Below are 21,593 nucleotides of genomic sequence, written 5' to 3' on the forward strand. Positions count from 1 at the left end.
AAGCCCTTCTACCTCCGGGCCACACTCCCAGACCTATTTTATATTTTTTGAAACAGGGTCTTTTAAACCAGTGCGGCTGGCTACGAAGCTGCGTGATCCTCCTGTCTCCGCCTCCCAAGCGCGGGGATTACAAGCGTGCACCACCATGCCTGGCAGCTGGCAGCAAATTTAATCTCAATTAACAGAAACTTATCAATCACTTCAAAGTGAGTGATATTTATGTCTATTCATAACTCTCATTTTCTTAATACCTATGAAAAGCAAAACTGAACAAAATCTTTTTTGTGTGTGTGGTACTGGGGTTCCTGGAAACCCTTCTACCTTTGGGCTACACTCCCAGACCTATTATACATACATACACACACACACACACACACACACACACACACACACACACACACACACATATATATTTGGAAACAGGGTCTCTTAAGCCAGCGAGGCTGGCTTCAAACCTGTGCGATCCTCCTATCTCCACCTCCCAAGCGCGGGGATTACAAGCGTGTGCCACCACACCCGGCTGAACAAAATCTTTTTATTCCAAGTCCAGCTCCTTTAAACACCCAAGTTAACTACACACATTCCATGCTACAACTGTGGGGAGAGGACCATAAACTAAGCACATGCTGTACCACAGGGGCAGTTATGTTGGTTTAGTTCTGGAGGGCTGCCCATTCTGGTTCCACAGGACCATGAATCCACATTCTTTTAACAAAATACAGATTGCGCAAAGTATAGGTAAAGATAGCCAACTGGTTGTACCACTGTTAGTTATTTTTGGAGTCCACATAAGTATACACAGGAGTTTTCTTATATTCAAATGCCTGACTTAGGAAGCTCAACTGCACCAAAAACCAAATGACTAACTCCCCTGAGGAGGGATGATGCTGAACTACAGGACGAGGAGCAGTTGTTGCCCTTGACAATGGATAGCCATCAGGGTGATCCAAAGTGTGAAAGACTTGTACAGCCTTTCTTTCAAAAGCCATTGGCTATATCAATGTCCAGCCATACTAGAATTTCAGGAACCTAAAAATCATGAGAGATTTGATTATACCTTGCCTCAAATGTCTTTAGCTCAGAAAAGTCTTCTTGCTTCATTTCCTATTTAAATAAAGACAAACAGCACAGATAAGATGACTTCTGATGTCAGTCTATAACTAATGATCATAGATTCTTCCTCATTTGCAGGAGAATATATGTAACTGGTTCTGACACTGGGTTTTGCCAAAGCTGCCATTAGGTTTCCCAACTCTGATCTCCATGCCCTGCTGGTCCTCTTTGGGATACGCGAGTTTGCTCCTTTCCCTTCTCATATTGTTCTGCATCTATGAAATGTTGGTTTCGGGCCCAGAACTGGCTCCCATTCATTTCTGATGACAGCATTTCTCTGATCTTGCCTTTCTTCCTGCTATGCTCCTCCTCCTACTCAGAATGACTATTTTTGAATGCCTTCCTTTTTCCTCTGTCAGTAGAAAGACCACTCATGCTTAAGAATCATCAATTGCTTCCTTGGAAGTCTTTTCAAATTACCCCAAACCCACACTGACCTTCTGCTCTGAATTTCTACCAAAATCACAGTTCCACAGGCCCATCAACAAGCAATTAGAATCTGAATTCCTCTATGCCCCATTTATCCCTCAGTTGCGCTCCAGCTGATTTGAAGTGTGTCACCATGTTTGACAAACTTTCCTTTCATCTACCACAGAACAGAACTGGACTGATTCACCAATTTAGCCTTCAACACTTACTCATCAACTTGACCAGGCAGTGTTTCCATCTTCTAAAATAAAACCTTTTTTTTTTTTTTTTGGCAGTACTGGAGATGGAAGCCAGGGACATTCTACCTCCAAGCTAGATACCAGCCCTATTTGTTATTATTATTTATTCAGAAACAGGGTCTCACTGAGTTGCAAAGGGCCTCACTAAGTAGCTGAGGCTGGCCACAAACCACGATCTTCCTGTCTCAGCCTCTCGAATGCTGGGATTACAAGTGTGAACCACCATGCCCAGCTTAAAATAAAAACTCTTGATGGTACCATTCTCTTTGTTGAACTGAGAGGGGCATCATGAGGATTGACAAGCAAATGTGGCCCTAGATCTGAGATCCAATGTTTTACAGTTTCTTACCTGGATTAAAAACTGGAAACCAGTGGTAGAATTCGTTCTTATAAGGAACGGTGTCAAATTCACTGCATTGCATCTGCCGAAATGTTGGTGCATCTGTGCGACAGGGGTGGACGTTACACAGGCGATAGCGTTTTCTCTCTCCAGTGCAGTATTTCCCTCCAAACTTTGGTCTGAAAATGAAAGCAACAAGCTGTTCTCTGAGTTTCCTGAAAGGACAACATTTTTCTTTCACTACTTCCTGGCATTTGGTCATGCCTGTTCCTTGCTTAACCACATCTTTTCCTGCCCTAAAACCTCACCTTTTAAATAAAAACCATTTTTCTTTTGTGCCTGTTGTTCATCAGCAGTTCTGTCCTAAGTATATAGATGCCTAGTTTCAAACACTTTGTGTATCTTTTCCACTTGTATATCCCCCAGGGAAAGTATGAGCTGAAAAGAGCTAAGTTATTTACTTTTCAAAATCTGTCCCCTCCCTAATGCCTATTTAGCAAGTTAATAGTGGTCAGACTTCAGAATCATTCATTTTTTGCTTTCCTTGGGGCCTATAGTCAATCAGTCGCCTGGTCATTAGTGGTTCTTTCTTTTCTTTTTTTTTTTTTCTTTTTTACTGGGGACTGAACCCTGAAATATTCTACTTCGGTACCTCTGAACTACACCTCTAGAGCTTTTAATTTTTTTTATTTTTGAGACAGTGTCTTACTAAGTTGTTGAGCATCTCACTGTGTTGCTGAGGCTGTCCTTGAACTTGTGATCCACGTCTCAACCTCCCAAATACTAGATTGTAGGTGCATTGCCCAGGTATCAATGACATTTTTACATTCGTTTTCCTATCCTCAATCCCACAGTTAGCAAACTAGTGTGTCAGGTGAGCAACTCAGATGAAATCATACTGGGCACATAAAATTAGACATCTTGCCAACATGCCCAGCTGGCAGTGACAAAGCCAAAATTTGGACTCTTACTCTTATCTGCCTTAACCTACAGCCCAAGTTCTTATCCATTGTGCTATCCTGGCTGACCATGCAGCCCTGCGAGAGACACAGCATCTCAGTAAATTAGTCTAGTTGTTGTGGTTATAATTTTTATGTGGTTCTGCAATACTTTTCAATATTACCACTTGTTTTTCCTTTTGCTTTTGTTTTTCCTCCAGCTTCAACCGCCAACCTTTTTATTTTTTATTTTGAAACAGAGTCCAATTAAGTAACCACACACTGGCCTCAAACCTTTGATCCTCCTGTCTTAGCCTCCCAAGTACTGGGGTTACAGTACTTGGGAGCACACTGGTTGCTCCATATTTCTTAAAGTGACTTGATTAGACTTCTGTTCCTTGCACATGAAAAAGTTCTGAGCTGCTGTGGAGGTAGTTCACATAGTGGGCTCCTCATTCATGGATTCCTGTGGGAAGTACTAAGAACTGTCCTTGATATCTGAGGTTAGGCTGGTTTTCTGTTCACAGTGATGGAGTGATACTATGACTTAGCTCCTCTCCAGTGCCATCCAACAAATATCACCAACAGCCTCTTAGGAGCCAAGTCCTACAGGCGTCTCACTGACCAACATCAAAGACAAAGGTTAAGGTCAGAAGAATTTTCCAGGGATTTAAAATATTTTTAAAAAGTTATATGTTTATTACAATTGAATAAAATCTACAATCTTATTAGCATAATTGGGTATAACTGGCTCATATATTGACCTGAATCTGTGATTGGAATCACACAGCTCAACATATGACCATGTTCCTATTGACAATGTTCTCAGGGATCTTAAACAAACCGGCTCTAGAGATCAGACCTATTCACCTGCCTGAGGAGGCTCTGGTACGTTGTGGCCTCAGAGTCAGGGCCATCTATTTCTTCAAGTCAAGCTAGAGAATCATCTTATGTTTCCTCAATTAGACTGTTCCTTCCTTGATGACCATAGGTCACTTCCATTCTCCTAAGGAGGCTACAGACTGGTAGCGGATGAATACATGGCACTGACAATAAATCTCACAGCAAATTGCCTACACTTTCTGATCTCTAAAGTGGATATCACATTTCTGATCAAATTGAAACAAATTAAAAAATAGAAATTTTCTCTAAAAAATAAATGTATTCTGTAGGAAATTCCTGGTATTGAATTATTGAAGTCATGGACTTTTATAAAAGGGTACAAATTGTGTCAAGATTTCTTAAAGGCATCCTTATATGTGTGGAAAATTATGAAAATATCATAACAAATGCCATTTATATAATTACTGACAACTTATTATGTAGTAGGTATTGTTAAACTTCACAGATATTAACTTATTAACCATCAGAAAAACTATATATATGGTATAAATATAGTATTTATATGTCTAATTACATGGACATGTATACATTTTATATGGTAATAAATTTACTAATATAAGGGAGAAATAAGATTTTTAACTGAGATACTTATGTAATTATAATCACTTTTATCACTTATATTATAAAGAATGTGACTTTCTCTAGCCAGGCATGGTAGCTCAAACCTATAATCCTAGTACTATGGAGGATCAAAGATTCAAAGTCAATCTCAGCAAAGTTGTGAGACTCTTGACAACCTAGTAAGATTCTGTTTCAAAACAAAAAATAAAAAGGGCTGAGGGTGAAGACCAGAGGTAGAATACTCCTGGGTTCAATCTCCAGGACCACACTCACACACAAAAAAAAAAAAAGAAAAAAAGAAAGAAAAGGAAAGAATGTGACTCTTACTCTTTAAGAATGACTACGGTAAATCCAAGTAAAAGAAGCTTAATATATTTCTACTTCCAGGGAACATCACGTGTACACTTCTTAAATATATACTTGGAAACAAGTATACCAGGAAATTATGAAGTTAGGAATGTAAGATATATTTGGAAAACAAGCCAATTTAAACAATCAATTAATCTATCTCATTATACAAGTTTAAAATATGAAAAAATAAACAATTTGATTTAAAAATAGAAAACTGTGAGATAACGTCTATGGAATTCATGGCAGGTAATTGTTGAACTCTAAAGTTGACAAATTCTTTTTATAAAACATTAAGAATTATCACAAAAATATGCTTAGCTATCTTACTTGTTACTTAAGGGAAGAATAATATTTTAATAAATTATACATTCATTATGATTATGAAAGCAAGTGATAATCTTATCAGCATAATTATGTATAACTAATCTCTTATTGACAAAGTGGAGTTATCTAGAAGGATTTAATTGCATAATCTTTTAGAGGCTTTCACATGGATCATACCTTTAGAAAATATTTGCTTTATGTTCCCAAATGATTAAATCGGCTTGCTTATCTAAGTGTTACCTAAGAATCCAATGTCAATCCAGAACAAAACAAAACAAGCAGAGTCCGTTTTTTTCAACCTTCCAATCTTTGGGTTTCATTCCAATTTTGGGAACCCCTTCAGTTTCCCTCAGGAGGCTTGGAGTCACTGGGGCATTAAGTCTCTCAGCACTTGCAGAAGGAAGAAAGAGAATATGTGCGGCTGGGCTTACTCAGGGTTGTTGCAAAGCCTCTCTGCACTCTGGGCTCCAGCCCCGCAGGTCCGGGAACAGTGGGACCAGGGCGACCAGCGGCCCCAGCCTCCAGGGATGCTCTCAGGTTTCTTCCCCACTGTGATGCACTTGCCCGCCATACACCACTGCAGAGAAGAGGTGGGAGACACAGTTGTCAGGAGGGTCCCCATCATGATAAGCCAAGAACCCTGGACTACACTGAATCCCCCCAGCACAAGTAGGCTTCCTTCGGTCACACAGCAGATAAAAACAAAGAAGGGTTTCTTATCAAAGAGTTTCTCCAGAGAGACTTGACTTTTAAAATCAGCTTCAGGAATGGAATGTATCTTTTCACAGCCAATGCAGGAGTGCTACTCAAGGCCGGGGGCCTGATTGCGTGCTAGGAGGTGAATAAGCACATTCATTCCTTCATGGAGAAAGTCTTACTATGGAGAACATGTCAATTTCTATGCCTAGTCACAGAGTTGTTATTTGATTTACTTTCTGGTGCAAGATCCTTATCTTGTTGTGACCCTAACGGTTCATAACTGGCACTAGAGCGGCACTTCTTTAGAGCTTCTATGGATGTTTAATGTCTGCAACAAGCCGGGCGTGGTGGTGCACGCTTGTAATCCCCGCGCTTGGGAGTCAGAGACAGGAGGATCGCGCAGGTTCGAAGCCAGCCGCGCGCGCTGGCTTAGGAGACCCTGTTTCCAAATAAAAATGTAAAAATAGGTCTGGGAGTGTAGCCCGGAGGTAGAAGGGCTTCCAGGAACCCCAGTACCACCAAAAAATAAAAAATAAAAAAATAATGTCTGCAACAAGAGAACTTCACTGCTCAAAATGCTAGTTATTACGAAGTGCTTATTAAATCAAGAAAAAAAAACCTGCTTCTTTCCTGGACTCTTTCCATTGTTTGAAGTTCTATCTTTTCCAGTGACTCTGAAAAACTCCTCTCTCCCTCTTCAAGGAAACCTTCCCACAACTAGCAGCTTAGGGGAGTGAGCATGCAAAAAGTGAAACAAAAGGAAATGCGACTCAGATCTTGTAAGTGGATACATTTCCTGCAGAATTTGTGCAGGCTTCATCTGCTAGACTCTTCCTTTCCTTATATTTCTGGTCGCTGTGCATTTTGACCAGGTCCTATGATTTTAGTAATGGGCCAGGCCAGATTCTCGCTTCATGAAGGAATCCACTAAACTCCTAAAGCAGAGGCCCGTGACAAACCCAGCTGGTTGAGCAGCATGAATTACCCAACCCCCAGACAGCATGGAGGATCTCTAAGATCTTTAAGTTCTTGGATGTAAGACCTTCCTGCTTAATAAAGTAAGTAGAATGTAAAGATAAGCAGTCATGTCAGACAATGAGAAAAGAGATAATAAGTGGCCCAAATATAACATTTTTAGAAAAGTACCATTAGCTTGTTCTTCCCAATCTTCTATCCAAGGGGAGAAGTGTCAAAATGAAGTTAATGATAGGATAAAATGATGTTGATCACAAACTCTACAGAAGTTCATCAGGGAAAGATGAGACAGATGTTTCCAAGTGAGGTGTAGAATTGGGCTCAGCTCTCTCTCCTAGACTACTTGTTCCCAGTAAAGCCTCAGGGTAGAAGGAATACTGGAGATGGAAACCTTTCCCCCTGGCTGGTCTGTGTGACCTCTGTTCACTGCTCTTCCTTCAGCCAGAGAGAGAGCCTCACCCCTCCAGGGCCTTCTCCAAAGCTCTTCCCAAGAACTCAAGGTCCATCATCCTCCCCCTTTCCTTCCTCAGCCCCACACATCACCTTCTTCTCCCCACATCTTGTCCCATCTGCAGCAGCATCCAGTTTGGAGCGACAAAAGCCTTTCACTGAGCACCACAGAGTCTGGCAAACATTCTGCAAAACAAATGTGACATTGCACGTTTTTGTAGTTTCAAAATTTGCACAAAAGCCATTTCTACAATTATGGTAAAATACACACAGCCCCAATGCACATCACCATTTTGAGTGAGTAAAAGTAATCATTAGAGATCTCAGTTCAAGCTATAGTCTTTGTCATCACTCATAAACAATGGTCATCATTCATAAACATTGCAATTGCCTCTGTCACACTAGGCAATATGGAAATGAAAGATAAAACTCATTTCTTAAGAGTTGAGACTATCATTCTGTATGTGAGGGACAGTATCTAGCACTCATTGTCCTGGGGTAGGGTAACTGATGCCATTATACATCGATGGCAAACCCAAAGTTTGGCTGGGAGGTAGTCTGATTACAAACAGCTGGGAGGTTATAACTGAAGCCTGCTCAGAGTAGGAAATGGATACTTCACCTAGAAAAATTCTGCTTCTTTATTTATTACATCAAATAACCAGCATATTTTTGCTTCTAGGGAGGGAGTTTCGCATTCTGTTATTTCTACCCCATAGGAACAAGGGAAGATTGATAGGATTCCTATATGTCATCTGAAATGGTTCTGCTTCTACCAACCTTTTAGTTTTTTTTCCCCTATATACATATATTCCATCATTATAGTCACTTATTTACATTAAATGAAGTTTTTCAACATCAGAATTTATACTTTAAACAATTTTTGAAAAATCTCAATCTTTAACTATCTAAAATTTACCTCTTCTTTCTTTTCTATTAGAATTCCCTGAAAGAATGTGCCAGCTGTCTTCCCTGTTCTTTTCTTCCATGTTTCAAATTCACCTTCATATTTTCTAGTTCTCAGTTTTATTGAATCTTTGGTTCAGTGTTGGTTCCACTAAGGAAGTTTTAACTTTGTTTCCATGATATCACCATACCAAATGTTATCATCATTATGGCTATTATTGGGCATGTACTCTTGTTTTGATATAGAATATCCCCTAGAAGAGTTCCTTATTGATGTTCACAGGTGATATAATTGAATCATGTTGGTTCTAATTTCATCAGTGGATAAATCCAATGTAATGAATTTATTGGGTGGTAATCTAGGTAGGCACAGTGTGGCTAGAGGAGGTAGGTCACTGGAGATATGGTCTCAAATCCCTTTCTTTCTCTTTTTCACATTGCCATGCTCTGGGCTTTGCAGATGTGACCTAGCTTAACAGACTGAAACCTCTGAAATTTCCAGAACTGTGAGCAAATAAATCTTCCTTCCTCTAAGTTGTTGTCATCAGGTGTTTTGTGTTACAATAGTGAGAATGCTGAATGAAACAGCATGAGAGTACTCAAAGTATACAGCTTAAAAATTTGAACTCTAGCCAGCGTGGTGGCTCACACTTGTAATCCCAGCATTTGGGAGGCTGAGACAGGGGGATCATGGTTTGCAGACAGTCTCAGCTATTTAGTGAGGCCTTTTGCAAATAAGTGAGACCCTATTTCAAAATGAAGGATAAAAAATAGAGTTGGGGGTGTTGCTTGGAGGTAGAATGCCCCTGGGTTCCATCCCTAGTACTGAAAAAAAAAAAAAACCAAAAAACTCTTATTCAGCATAAGATTGGCCTACAGTGAAGACCTTTCAAGTAAGTAAGCTGCCCATCAATATTTCTTCCTCCCTCTTTCTCCCCAAAAGCTAGACTGAGATAAAGGATGATTTATTGTAGTCCATCATTTCACTGGAGTATATAACTCTTGAGAACCGCAGCTTTATGTAGAGGATTTGGTGGCTCTGCTGAAGATGAACATGTAATCATTTGTTCTCATTTGAATATTGAAACCCAAGGTTTTATTTTTGTTATCTCCACATCAGCCTCTATATCTGCCCACGCTTACCATTCAACTTTTAGATTATTTTCCCTCTTTAAGGACTTATTTTCTTTTAAGGTCATGCATCTATAATGATGATGTTCTTGGTGAAAGGTACTCAGAAACTCTTTACAACTTCTTTAGAGTTTAAAGTACTTCAAAATAATAGCTACACTGGTCCTTATGCTTCTTATGCAGTTAAAACAGCACCAAACCAGTAATTTCTCTTAAACTGACCCAGGGATAGAAGTGAAAAATTCTCTCTGACAGAATTTTTGAAATAAAAGTTAAGTAGATACCCAGAAGTGGTATTGCTGGATTGAATGGTAAATTTGTTCCCATTCTTCTGAGGATTCTCCATACTGTTTTCCAAAGTCATTGCACTAATTTGCAATCCCACCAACAATGTTTTAGACTTCTCACTTCTCCAGTCACAAAAAGTTAGAAATCAGATGCTTTCCCTAATATGTGAAAGTGAAGGTGAAATGGGTCATAGGAGGAATTCTAGATTAAAAAGGAGATCCTATAGAGGAGCAAATAAGGCAACCTAACTGAGAGGATGGGAGGGGGGAAGAAGGAAACTCTTTAAAGCATATGATACACTTACTCATATTGTAGTCAATACTAAGCCAAGCATGGGAGGGAGGGATGGGGAAGGAGTGGGGTGGGGACTTGGTGGGGGCTGGCTGGGTGAGGTATACATTTATGTCTACACACGTTTTTTACCCCATTATGATGTATAAATACAATGCATCAATACAAATTTTAAAAAGAAATAAAGGTTGAAATGTGAACTCTTTTGAAAAATGGATTATCTTTTGGAGATATAAGCTCTAAAGAAAAATTTGACATGAAGTTTTATAAGCAATATTTTACAATTTAAGCAAGAATCACAAAAGGAGATAATGCCTAAGTAAGATCCAGAAGAAACTCCAGTAGAAATAAACCCTGGACATTGGAATTGTCCAGTATGAATTATAAAATACATGTGTCATATATGGTTAAATATATAAAATCTCATATTAAAGGTCTGAATAAGAAAAAACAGACCAAAATGACAGAAAATTAAAAAAACAACCAAACAGACTTCAAGAAATAAAAATATAGTAAGTGAGATAAGAAGTCAATAGGTTGTTGGGCATGGTGGCACGTGCATATAATCTCAGTAATTGGAAGGCTGAGACAGGAGTATTGCAGATTTGAGGACAACCTCAGTAATTTAGTGAAGCCCTCAGCAACTTAGTGAGACCCTGTCTCAAAATTAAGAAAAAATAGGGCTGGGAGACTAGCTAAGAGATAGAATGCCCCTGGGTTCAACACACACACACACACACACACACACACACACACACACACACAGAGAGTCAATATGTTAACTAGAAGATTAAACATATCTGAAGAGAAAACTAGTAGCTTAGAGTAAAAAATAAATGCAGGCATCCAAAAAGATGGAAAATAAGATGGTTAGTTTCCAAGATATGAATGACTAGTGATAAAGTCCAACATATGTACAACCCTACTATTGGTTTAGAGAATGGAAGGATAAACAGTTTTTAAGAGATAAATCAATATACAGAGAAAGAATATGAATCCTGAGCATATTTTGAGCCATTATAGATAATTTTAAATTTACAATAAGAGAATGAGCAGGCCATAAAATGTTTTAATTAGAAAAAAAAAACATAAGCAGATTTCCATTTATAAAGGTCACTTTGGCTGCATTTGGAGGACTGGGCCAGAGTCAAGGGAAGTGATCACTTTAAAGACAGAATAACAATAAGGCAAACTACAACCATCTAGGAACACATGGATTTTAGAGATATTTTGGAGGTAGAATTGGAGACCCATGGTAACCAGTTAAAAGAAAAGAGTGAGGGATTTTTACACCAAGTTTACCTTCTCTGTGGAGTTTTGCTTGTTCTTTTATGCACAAATAGTTACTTCCTCCTCCAATTTATTTCTGTTGCTCTTTTTGTATTTATCTCACTGTGTTGAAATTTTTATGTCTGTTTTTTCTACCTTAAGCTCCTTTGACAAGGAGAGAGACTTTGCATTATTTTTGAGTGTTCATATTTTTTACATTTTTTATTATTTTAATTTATTTTGGTGGTACTGGGGTTCCTGGAAACCCTTCTACCTCCAGGATACACTCCCAGACCTATTTTATATTTTTAAATTTGGAAACAGGGTCTCTTAAGCCAATGAGGCTGGCTTCGAACCTGCGCGAGATTTACTTATTTATTTATTTATTTATCTATCTATCTATTTATTTATTTATTTTTCTGGTGCTACTGGGGTTCCTGGAAGCCCTTCTACCTCCGGGCTACACTCCCAGACCTATTTTTATATTTTTATTTGGAAACAGGCTGGCTTCGAACCTGCACGATCCTCCTGTCTCTGCCTCTCAAGCGCGGGGATTACAAGCGTGCACCACCACGCCCGGCATACATATATATATATATATATTTAAAGGGGTCCTTTTTTGTCTTTTTGGTACTGGGGATTGAACCTAGAGTGCCACACCTGCAAAGCAGGTGCTTTGCCACTGAGCTACATCCTGGCCCTGAGTGTTCATCTTTTTTATCCAATACTCTTCATAGAAACTGGCAGCGATTCACCAAGATTTACCTTGCCAACTTCTGTGTGTGATGCTTTGGCATTAAAAGGCATGAGTTCAGAGAACAAGCAGTATCCAAATCATAACTGAGTACCACCCAGAAGCTGGGATTTTATCCTGTGGTCAACAGGTTAACAAGGGCCTTAAGAACAGGGCAGAGGCATGGGTAGGTGTGTGTGTGTGTGTGTGTGTGTGTGTGTGTGTGTGTGTGTGTAATAACTTCAGCAACAATGTGAATGGGAGAGAGACTAGTAAGGAGAAAAGTAGCAAGGATAGATAAAGACTCTAGTCAGTAGTAGAAATAATTAGGAAAACAGGAACTATTTAAAATACAAACTATTTAAATGGTATAATGTCAAGGCTTGACTTATCATTTGGATATTGAAAATAAAAAGAAGAATGAGTTGGGAATGAATCTTACTATCTTGGGATCAGGTGCTACTCCTCAACCAAGAGGACAAACTAGAAACAGGGCAGTTTTAGGGATTAAAGTGGTTGCTATGAAGTCTGCAGGTGAGAATCACTATGAACCCTGAAAATCACCATGGAACTCTTTTAACCAACGCAGAGCTGCAAAGGATTGTAAGTTACACAGAATTCCAAAAAGGCATGGCCAAGGGAAATAAATAACCCCAATGTTAATCCTTCTGACTTACATTAATCTGAGCATATTTAAACCTTGCCATAAATATAAAGCTTCTATTTCTAGGTCTGGATCACTGGATTTACAAATATTTTCCTGGTCCTTTTTTCAGCCTGCTGGAGATCTCACACCCTGCACACTCCCACCAGAGGCACCAAGATCCTTAGCACTTACTTCTACTTCTTGGCAGAAGGTAGCATTGGGGCCATACTGGAGCTGACACTGGTGGTGGACATCATAGATCACTCCAGGAGCGATAACCTTGGACTTCAAGCCTTTCTTCTTGGGGATGTCATCAAGACAGAACCCCCAGCCTCGGCTGCAAATAAGTTAATAAAGATGAAAGCAATGGTGTAAGATTCCCTTCAGTCTTCCATGAGAAAGAAACTTTCACCCCTCTAGTTCACTCTGTGCCTTTCATGACTTTATTTTTACAAGCCAAAGAATCCTCTGAGCCCAAGAAGGATATTAATTAAAAATGAAAATATCCCATACTACAACCTTAGCTATAATCTAGGAAATATAAGCAGTGGGAAGACTAGAAAATTATCATCCTACCTCAATTAGGTTTGGGTAAATACTTCCAAATTGCCCTGGTTTTTCCTGCCAGTTCTCCAGGAAGGAACTTAATTCACAATCATATCCTAACAAGTCACCACAGAGCAAGAGCATCCAGCAGGAAGCAAGATGCTCCCTTGGCTTTGGCTAGAGGGCAGAGCCCACCTGAATCTCAGGGTCAAGAGACAGAGGCAGAATTCACCCTTTGGGTGGCACCCTGACACTGTGGCATGGTGAATGGAACCAAGTCACTGCCAGGCATCAGCTTCTCAATGCAACTTCCAATTTCTAGAAACCCAAGTGAGTCTGTCCTAAGAGGCACTGACACTTACTCCAAGAAGCGGGTGATATACTCCTTGCTGCACTTGGACCATGTCAGTGGGGTGGGATCATACTGGAGCTGATGGGACATGATGTATGGGTGCCTGCCCACAGGCTCACAGTCATTTTCTTTCCCATCATGCTGGATGCCGAAGCTGCCACAAAGCACAAAAATAGCAAGCAAGCAGGTATTAAACAGGGCGACAAATTGTGTTTTCTCCAAGGTGATAATACCCCACAGAGAACCACTTTTGTGTAGAAGGAGTTGTTTACAAAGTGAGGTTTGAAGTTGGACGCGTATAGTTAATTTTAAACTCAAAAGTGCAAGGGACATTGTATGCATGCTTTTACCTCAAATACACAATCACGGGAGCCATGTGGTCAATTCAAAACTTCTGTTTGGCAAAAAACTGAAAGCTCTCAGTTTGCCTTTTGATGTCTCAAATAGGCTTTAAATTTCTTTCTGGAATTCTATTTTGTTTTTAGTAACTCACCTAAGGAACTAAAAAGGTAGCATGCTGTCTTAGATATGAATGGCTAATGTAATCCAGAACCCTCACAAATGTGTTTTTACATTTTCTCCCCAAATAAGTGAAAGTGTTTTATCTAGATAATAGTACAAGTTACTGTACTTTCTTTTTTGTATTACACACTATCAGTGATGAAAAAAACAAGTTTCTAAGAAACTGTGAAGTGTCTTTGTTATTAAATTATGATGAGGGTTTTTTGGGGGACATTAGTTTATTACATTTTCATTCTCTGAAGTGAGAATTTTCATTTTATTTTCTGGGCTGCTCCAGACTTTTTTTTATTGATCTTCCCAGAGTTGCTCAGTTTGGTTCATGGCTAATTAGAACTGTACAATGAAAAATGAGCTAACTATCTCAGAAACATCCTTTGATATATGCAAAAGCTCATCAGGAAGCTTCTGTCCTTTGTTTTTGTGTCTTCTAACACAATTTTTTTCTATCATTAAATCTCAAGTGTGACTTTTTTCAATTTTTTCTTATTTAACAGTAAATCCAAACCTTCCCCCTCCTTTTTGCCATTTAAAAGAATAGATTTTTGTTTTGTTTTTAGGTCATCTGTACATTGTCCAATGCCTTTTCTTAAAAATTAAAAAAAAATTAATTGGGGAATAACTGGAGGGTTCAGAGGCAGTTGTGAGAAACAGTGGTGTATGCATTACCCTTTTTTCCCCTATGAGTATCTTCTTGAAAAATTAGAGTACAATATTATGATTAGGATATTGATAATACCATCAAGACACAGGAAATTTTCTTTTTTCTTCTTTTTTATGTGGGTCATTTTGAAAATGGCATACATTCAGATAATGCTTGGTGCCCCCTTCCCCCTCTTGCCCTTTCCTCCCTTCCCAACAATGAGTGTGCAGGTTGACTGTGCTGCATTCACGCTTACACACATATTCAGATGTTGCTCCTCCATTAATCAACCTCAGCCTTCTTCCTCTCCTACCCTTCCTTTCTAGCTTTGCTGAGGTTTCCCCTCCATTATCTGGAGTCCTTCTGGTATTCCTAATGCTCCCTAGTTTGGGCATATTAGAGAAAACATATGTCCCTTCTCTTTCTGTGCTTGGCTGATCTCAGTGAACAGAATGTTCTCCAGGTCTTTCCATCTTCTTGAGAATGACTCGATTTTGTTCTTCTTTATTACTGAGTAGAATTCCATTGTATGTATTTCCCATAATTTTGCAATCCACTCATCTGTTGATGGAGACCTAGGTTGGTTCACAGGACATTTTCAACACCTCATGATCTTTCATATTGTACAACTACTTCCTTCCCTCCTCAAATCCTAACATGTTCCCTAATTCTGTAATTTTGTGGTTTCTATGCTATATAAATGGAATCATAGATATGCAGTCTTTGGGGTTTTTTTCACTAAATGTAATTCTTTGAAAATGTACCTGGGCTATTGCACACATTAGTAGCTCAAGTCTTTCTGTGTTTGACTGACTCAGGTCCCATGGCAGCATCCACCAAAGTTTCTTTAGTTATTCATTGAAGCAACTCCTGGGTTGTCTCCAGTTTGGGGCTAATAAAATTAATCTTCTATAAACATTCATGTACATGTTTTTATGTGAACATAAATCTTCATTTCTCCCAGATAAAAGCCCAGGAGTATAATTGTTGATATGTTGAGTGATTCGCATGAATACCTGAAAGCTTTCCTGTTACATTATTGGTCTTTTTCAAGTCCTCTGTTTTAGCTGGCAGGAGAAGGGAGTGGACTCACTGCCATATTACTGCCAGGTGGAGGTCCAGCCTTCCCACACAGCCTCTATTAATACCTGTATAGCGAGGGGCACAAACTCCTTGCTCCTGTGTGGAATGAGTGAGACTTCTAGCTCCCTACACAGTCTCTGCTGACACGAGAGGTTTGTTGTGAGGGGAACATTCCTACTGCTCTGCAAGATCAGAGTCCCAGTGCTCTCTGTGGCCTTTTTGACACTCTTACATAGCAGTGTTGAGGGGTTTGTCACAGCCCCATGGGGACAGAAGTCTAGGCTGCCCTCCCAGACTTTGCTAGCACAAAGAGACATGACACCACAGGTTTCTCCTGTGATGTTTGCATGGTATAAAATAGTTACTATCTATCAGTGTTCTCTCTTGCTAGATTGTCACTTTCCTGGTCATCTGGCTAAAGAGGGAAGGCTTATGTTGGAACCTTTTGTTGTCTATGTTTGTTTTCTGATTGCTGACTTCATTAGCTATAGGTCTGTTACATATGAGAAAAAAGAAAGACAGGGAATTCATCCTGTCCTCCTTTAGTTCCAGTGGTCCCCAGCCTGGTTCCCTTCTTCCTTTCGTCTTTCAGAATCCTCTTACGCTTTCTTTTTTATATAGTGCTCAGAGGTTTTCATTATACCTCATAGAAGGAACAGAGATAAGTATGCATATTTCATTTTTGTTGACTCTGAAGTTTGTCATTCAGTGAGCAGACTTGATGATGCTTGGCCAGTAGGTGCTGTAGACACCTGTGCCTTGACTGGAGGCTGTATGCTCTATATCCCCACTTCCACAGAAGAATTGGGGCATCTGTATGTTTACATATGAGAACAATTTTCATTTTGTCAAGTCTTCTTATCAACATGTTAATGACTATAGCCAGGTCTGTTCAATATTAGCATTCTCTCCTACCTCCCCCAAACCTTCAATTATTATTCAATTATAAGCAAATTATTTACCTTGTCTGTTTCTGAAGTTTTAACAGTTAAGAATTTCTTAAAACATCACATATATCTCCAAGGCTTTTTTTGTGTGTGTGTGAGGATCCAATAAATTGCAGCAACTTAAATTTTTTCTGGTTCAACATACTCAGTTTGCAGAGGAAAAACAGGTGTAGAAAGGTGAAAGGAATTTTCTGAGGCCATACTGGTCAGAGTGGTCCGTGGAGAAGCCAGAGTAAGTGCTCATTCTCTCCAGTTTTCCAAGGCTATGTTCTGGCTTTGTGATACAGGTGAAATTACTTTGAAAAGTTTAAATGTTATATGAGAAAAATGGTGAGTGAGCCTACTTACGAGAGGCCTAGAACAATTCAGTCTCAGGGGCTCTTCCCAGTCTTGCTGCTTTTATTTTATTTTATTTATTTAATTAATTAATTTAACCATTATTTATTGTGGCAGTGGGAACTGAATCCAGGGGCATTATACCTTCAAGTTGTATTTTCCAGCCCTTATTTTTTATTTTTTTGTGGCACAGAAATTGAACCCAGAGCCATTCTACCACCAAGCTATACCCCCAGCCCTATTTTATTTATTTTATTTATTTATTTTTGAAATGGGGTCTCACTAATTTGGGGTGGGGCTTCACTAGGTAGCTGAGGCTGGCTGCAAACCCGCAATCCTGTCTCAGACTTCTAAGTAATAGGATTATAAGCAAGCATCACATTCCCGGCCTTATTTTTTTTATTTTGAGACAGGGAGGTCTCACTAAGATGGCTGAAGCTGGCCTCAAACTGAGATCCTCTTGTTTCAGTTTCCCAAGTACTGGGGTTACAGGTGTGAACCTTCATGCTTGGCCCAGTTCTGCCTCTTTAGAGTTGTGCACTCAAGAGTATGCTCCATTGATCTTCTTTCTTTGTAGGGTAGAAATCCAGGCTGGTTCATCATGGCAGGAAATAGGTCTAGATCAGCTGTTTATGGGGCTTTTTTCTCTGTGATTCCAATTAGTAAAAAGTTCTCCAATTTGTGGTTAACAAACACAGTGGTAAGTGAAGATACAAATGAGCTAAGATCTTTCTTTCTTGGGAACCTCTGATACCTAGCCCATCCCAAATCTTCAACTATACCTTCATTCAAACATTTTGAGCCAGACTTCCAAGAGATTCACATCGTCAGATTCACAAATTTCTTCCAACAAATTGTATACCTAGTCAGCTGGTGTTCAGTTAGTAGTATTCTGAACCTTTTAATAGTTTTTAATTTTTTATGTATTCAGTGTTCCCCTTTAATACATATAAATCAAACAAATGGGGCTCACAACAGTATCTAGTTCATAAGTTTGTTGAGACCACTCATGGACAAAACAAAAACCACAATGGCATAATGTAAGGGCTTAAGAATGTCAGTGTTGTGACTTTTAAGTGATATTAGTATTGTCACTTCACAGGAACTAATCAGAGGTTACTGAATTAAACAACTGAGTTGATTCAGAAATAACTCTAGCCCCTCTTCATCCCTTCCCAATTTAGAGAACAGTGGTAGTCTCATTTATTCTGTGATACATGTAAGATAAGAGGTCATGGCGGAGATGATGCTGGAATCTGTCAAGTGTCTTATTATCCCCACTTGATAGAAAAGAAGTCTAGGAAAGTCAGTCTCTAGCCACAGTGCAGTCCCAATGGCCTGACACCGGTTTAAGTTGCTTTCCATTTCTTCTGCCAATACAGACGAATGAGCATGGCTGGTGAATATTAGGCCCTTGGTCCTTTACCTGTGTCCGAGCTCATGGGCGATGGTGAAAGCCAGAGGGAGCCCAGAGTCTTCGTTGATGTTACAACTCCGGTGAGGCTGGCACATTCCTGACAAGTGAGACAGGCCCAGGGTCTCACAGGGCCGATTGACACCAGCACAGATGTCTTTTCTGAAAGCAGAGAACAAACATTTGGCTTCCAAAGAAACACCTGGAAAAGCCTCCTCCCTGGAAAAAAATATCTGGGTACAAACTTACATCTATATAACCTCTAAATCATGTGTAAAATTTAAAAAGCTTATATGAATAAGAGGAGTAATTTTGAATTCAGTACACTTATTCTGACTTCACCTCTTAAAGATTGAATTTCACTAACAGTTAAAATGTAGAAAAATGGGGCAAATGTTTCATTTTGAGTTACTTTTGCTCTTGACCTCAACCAAAGAAGATTTTATTCAATGAAATTTAAGTTCCTGGGGTTTGTGTGGGTACCATTTCTAGCAATGAGTGGTCTGCTAGTTTTTGTGTCTCTTGGGCCATGTAAAGGATCTGTGCTTTGAGAACCTATGTGAGTGGCACCTGTCCTGAAGGCAATGGTTAGGGCCATAGGACAGAAGGGAACATCCCCAGTCTCAGCACAGATGCCACAGACATGAGTCCTGCTCCCACGGACATCAACTTCTGGGCAGTTCAGTGTTGGAGAGCTAGGTCATACAACCAGATCATTTAAAATATTTCTATAGAAGGACCTACTAAACATGTTCACACCTGTTCTGCAGGATGTGCTTATTACTGTTTTGTTCAAAAAGATCAGGTCTTCAAGGTGCTGCTGGGAAAAGATGAATTGCACTCATTGCCAAGCCACTGATTCTCCCAGTTTGATATGGCAGGAGGTCATGCATATTAAGTACTTGCTCATAGAGTGCCTACTAAGTGTCTAGCATTAGAGAGAGAAAATGATGTAACAGAAGAATGAGGTAATAGGAGAAATATGATTCTTGCAGGTAATGAGATTCAGCTTCCAAAAGGAGATTAGCTCTACCTTTGCCAAGAACTGAAGACAATACATAAAAGAAAATATGCCTTGGGATATAGCCACTAGCTGTACATGTGGAACACACTTCAAGTGTGTCCAACCCAAATCCACCTTCTGAAGGCTGCTCTGTAGAGAACATGGACCTCAGAATAATGCCTCAATGGAAAAGCTCAGTCTCATTTTTCTTTCCGTGTCTGATTCTACCTAATTTTCAGATTAGTGGTTTTCAAAGTGGTATGGGGTGAAGTGGAGAGAGGAAGGTGAGTTTGCTTTTCACCCCCTCCTAGAATATATACGTCAATATTTGGAAAAAGGTTGGGTAGTCAAAACTTGGAGTAGGATACTATTGTCATCTCAGGAGTAGAGGTCAGTGGTGCTGCTACATATGCAGATGGCAGCCCCCCTCCCAACATTTATCCAGCCCAAATGGAAATAGTACAGAGTTTGAGAGGTCTAGAACTCAGAATTCTCTCCACTGGCTAAGAAAGCCTTGGATGTATGAGGTCTCTGTGAAGGGCAGGATGTCCTACAACACTTTGACCTGGTCCTCTGTCCTTTGAGAGAATCATCCCAGTGCACAGAATTCCTACAAGAGATGATACTCAGCCCCACACTGTCCAAATGTCAGTCTTACCCTGATACAAAAGTCCAATCATTAGAATCACTATTTTGAGTGGAATTATTAAAATGTAGATAAATGCAAATATGTTCCAAGGGAAGCCTTTGGCATGAACCTATCATAGTGGGTTTGTTAGGATCTATGACACCTGGAGTTGATCAGCTTCTCCTCTGGGGAATAGGTTGGTTCAGCGGTGGAATGTAAGCTCAGGGACTCTGGTTCTTTGTGGCTAAAGGGCAGGGCCAAGAGCTCTCCTTTACTATATCGTTTTTGATTTCTGTATGTCCCTGAATCTGTATAGCTTTTTTATCTAGATTAAAATAGTAATAGTTAATAATAGTATACAGTGGGTGCTCAGTAAACATTTGCTGAATCATTGAGCAAACACAAACTTAAAAAAGCCTGGGTTGACAAGAAAAATTCACTGGCTTTTTACAGATATGAGTGCTAGAAGGTTTGATGGTTTTCCTCAGTACCAAGGATTCTTCTGTGATCAGAACAAAATCATATCTTCATCCGTCCTTTGACAGGATCATTCCAGTGCATATGTTTTTAACCCCTTTGGGGAGTAAGAGGGAAGAAGGTGTAAACAAACCAACTCTGTTTCCTCAGGGGAGGACTTAATCCTCACATTCTCAGCAACAGTCATGAATGGTGAATAGACTTCTACAGAAATAGTTGAATATAAATTGGAGAAAACATGAAAAACAAAGGATCGAAAATAACACTTTAATGAGACTCTGAAATAAGCTTCTTGATTGTTTATAGAGCTTTTTTGTTTGTAAAGATGAAGTCTTCACTGCTGGAAAGAGGCCTGAACTTTACTAGCAGACACAGCGTATCAGTAAGGAGATCTCTGTTGTATGAGCAAGTGTGCTAACTTATTTCCTCCACAGTGTGAGTCAGGAGCTGATTAGACCATAGTTTTTCTCTTCACAAATGGCTAAGAGCAGCAAAGAGCAGTGAAAATGTCATGCGTTCAAATAGCTGACAAGCCTTTCAGTTGCCATTGCTCACCAACTTGCTACCTCCTGGTGTACCTGGTAATGAGGACAGCCACATCATGATGAACGGGGTTGAGGTCGCTCTTGGGATTGATGCTCTTCTGCCATTTACAGAAGCTAGACAGAGCCTTTTCTGCATGGTGAACGATTTTCAATCCTTGCTGGAGAGAAAAGAGGAAGAGACTGGCATGAGTTGACTCAGTGTGGTAAATAGGCATGGAACATATTCACTATCATTAGCTTTCAGGAAAATGCAATTTTGTGTCATTGTATTTTGATTGTGCATGGCAGTGAGAGTCACAGTGACTCTTTTATATGTCTGTTTTCCTTTGCCATAACTCCACTTTTTCTCTCCTCCTCCCTCCCCAGTTCCCTTTCATGATTATTGTGATTTCTTTCCTAATTTTATTGAGATCTTCTGAGGAAATGCAAATTAACACCAGAAAGATATCACCTTATCCCTGCTAGAATGTCTATTATAAAAATCATGAAAGATAACAAATGTTAACAAAGATGG

General features: G+C 39.5%; 1 protein-coding gene across 1 annotated transcript in view; it reads right to left on the bottom strand.

The window, feature by feature from the left end:
• The window catches only part of ADAMTS12 (ADAM metallopeptidase with thrombospondin type 1 motif 12), a gene marked incomplete at both ends in the record, with an annotated part of 344,716 nt that overhangs the window by 105,631 nt on the left and 217,492 nt on the right, over positions 1-21,593 (bottom strand). The window contains 7 exons of the mRNA XM_080703192.1: positions 2,131-2,300; positions 5,630-5,775; positions 7,416-7,508; positions 12,779-12,923; positions 13,495-13,638; positions 18,439-18,588; positions 21,113-21,237. Of these exons, the coding sequence (XP_080559318.1) occupies positions 2,131-2,300; positions 5,630-5,775; positions 7,416-7,508; positions 12,779-12,923; positions 13,495-13,638; positions 18,439-18,588; positions 21,113-21,237 (973 nt within the window). The remainder of the gene's footprint in view (positions 1-2,130; positions 2,301-5,629; positions 5,776-7,415; positions 7,509-12,778; positions 12,924-13,494; positions 13,639-18,438; positions 18,589-21,112; positions 21,238-21,593) is intronic.

The sequence above is a fragment of the Muscardinus avellanarius genome (assembly GCF_963383645.1).
Source record: "Muscardinus avellanarius genome assembly, chromosome: 1".
NCBI lineage: Eukaryota > Metazoa > Chordata > Mammalia > Rodentia > Gliridae > Muscardinus > Muscardinus avellanarius.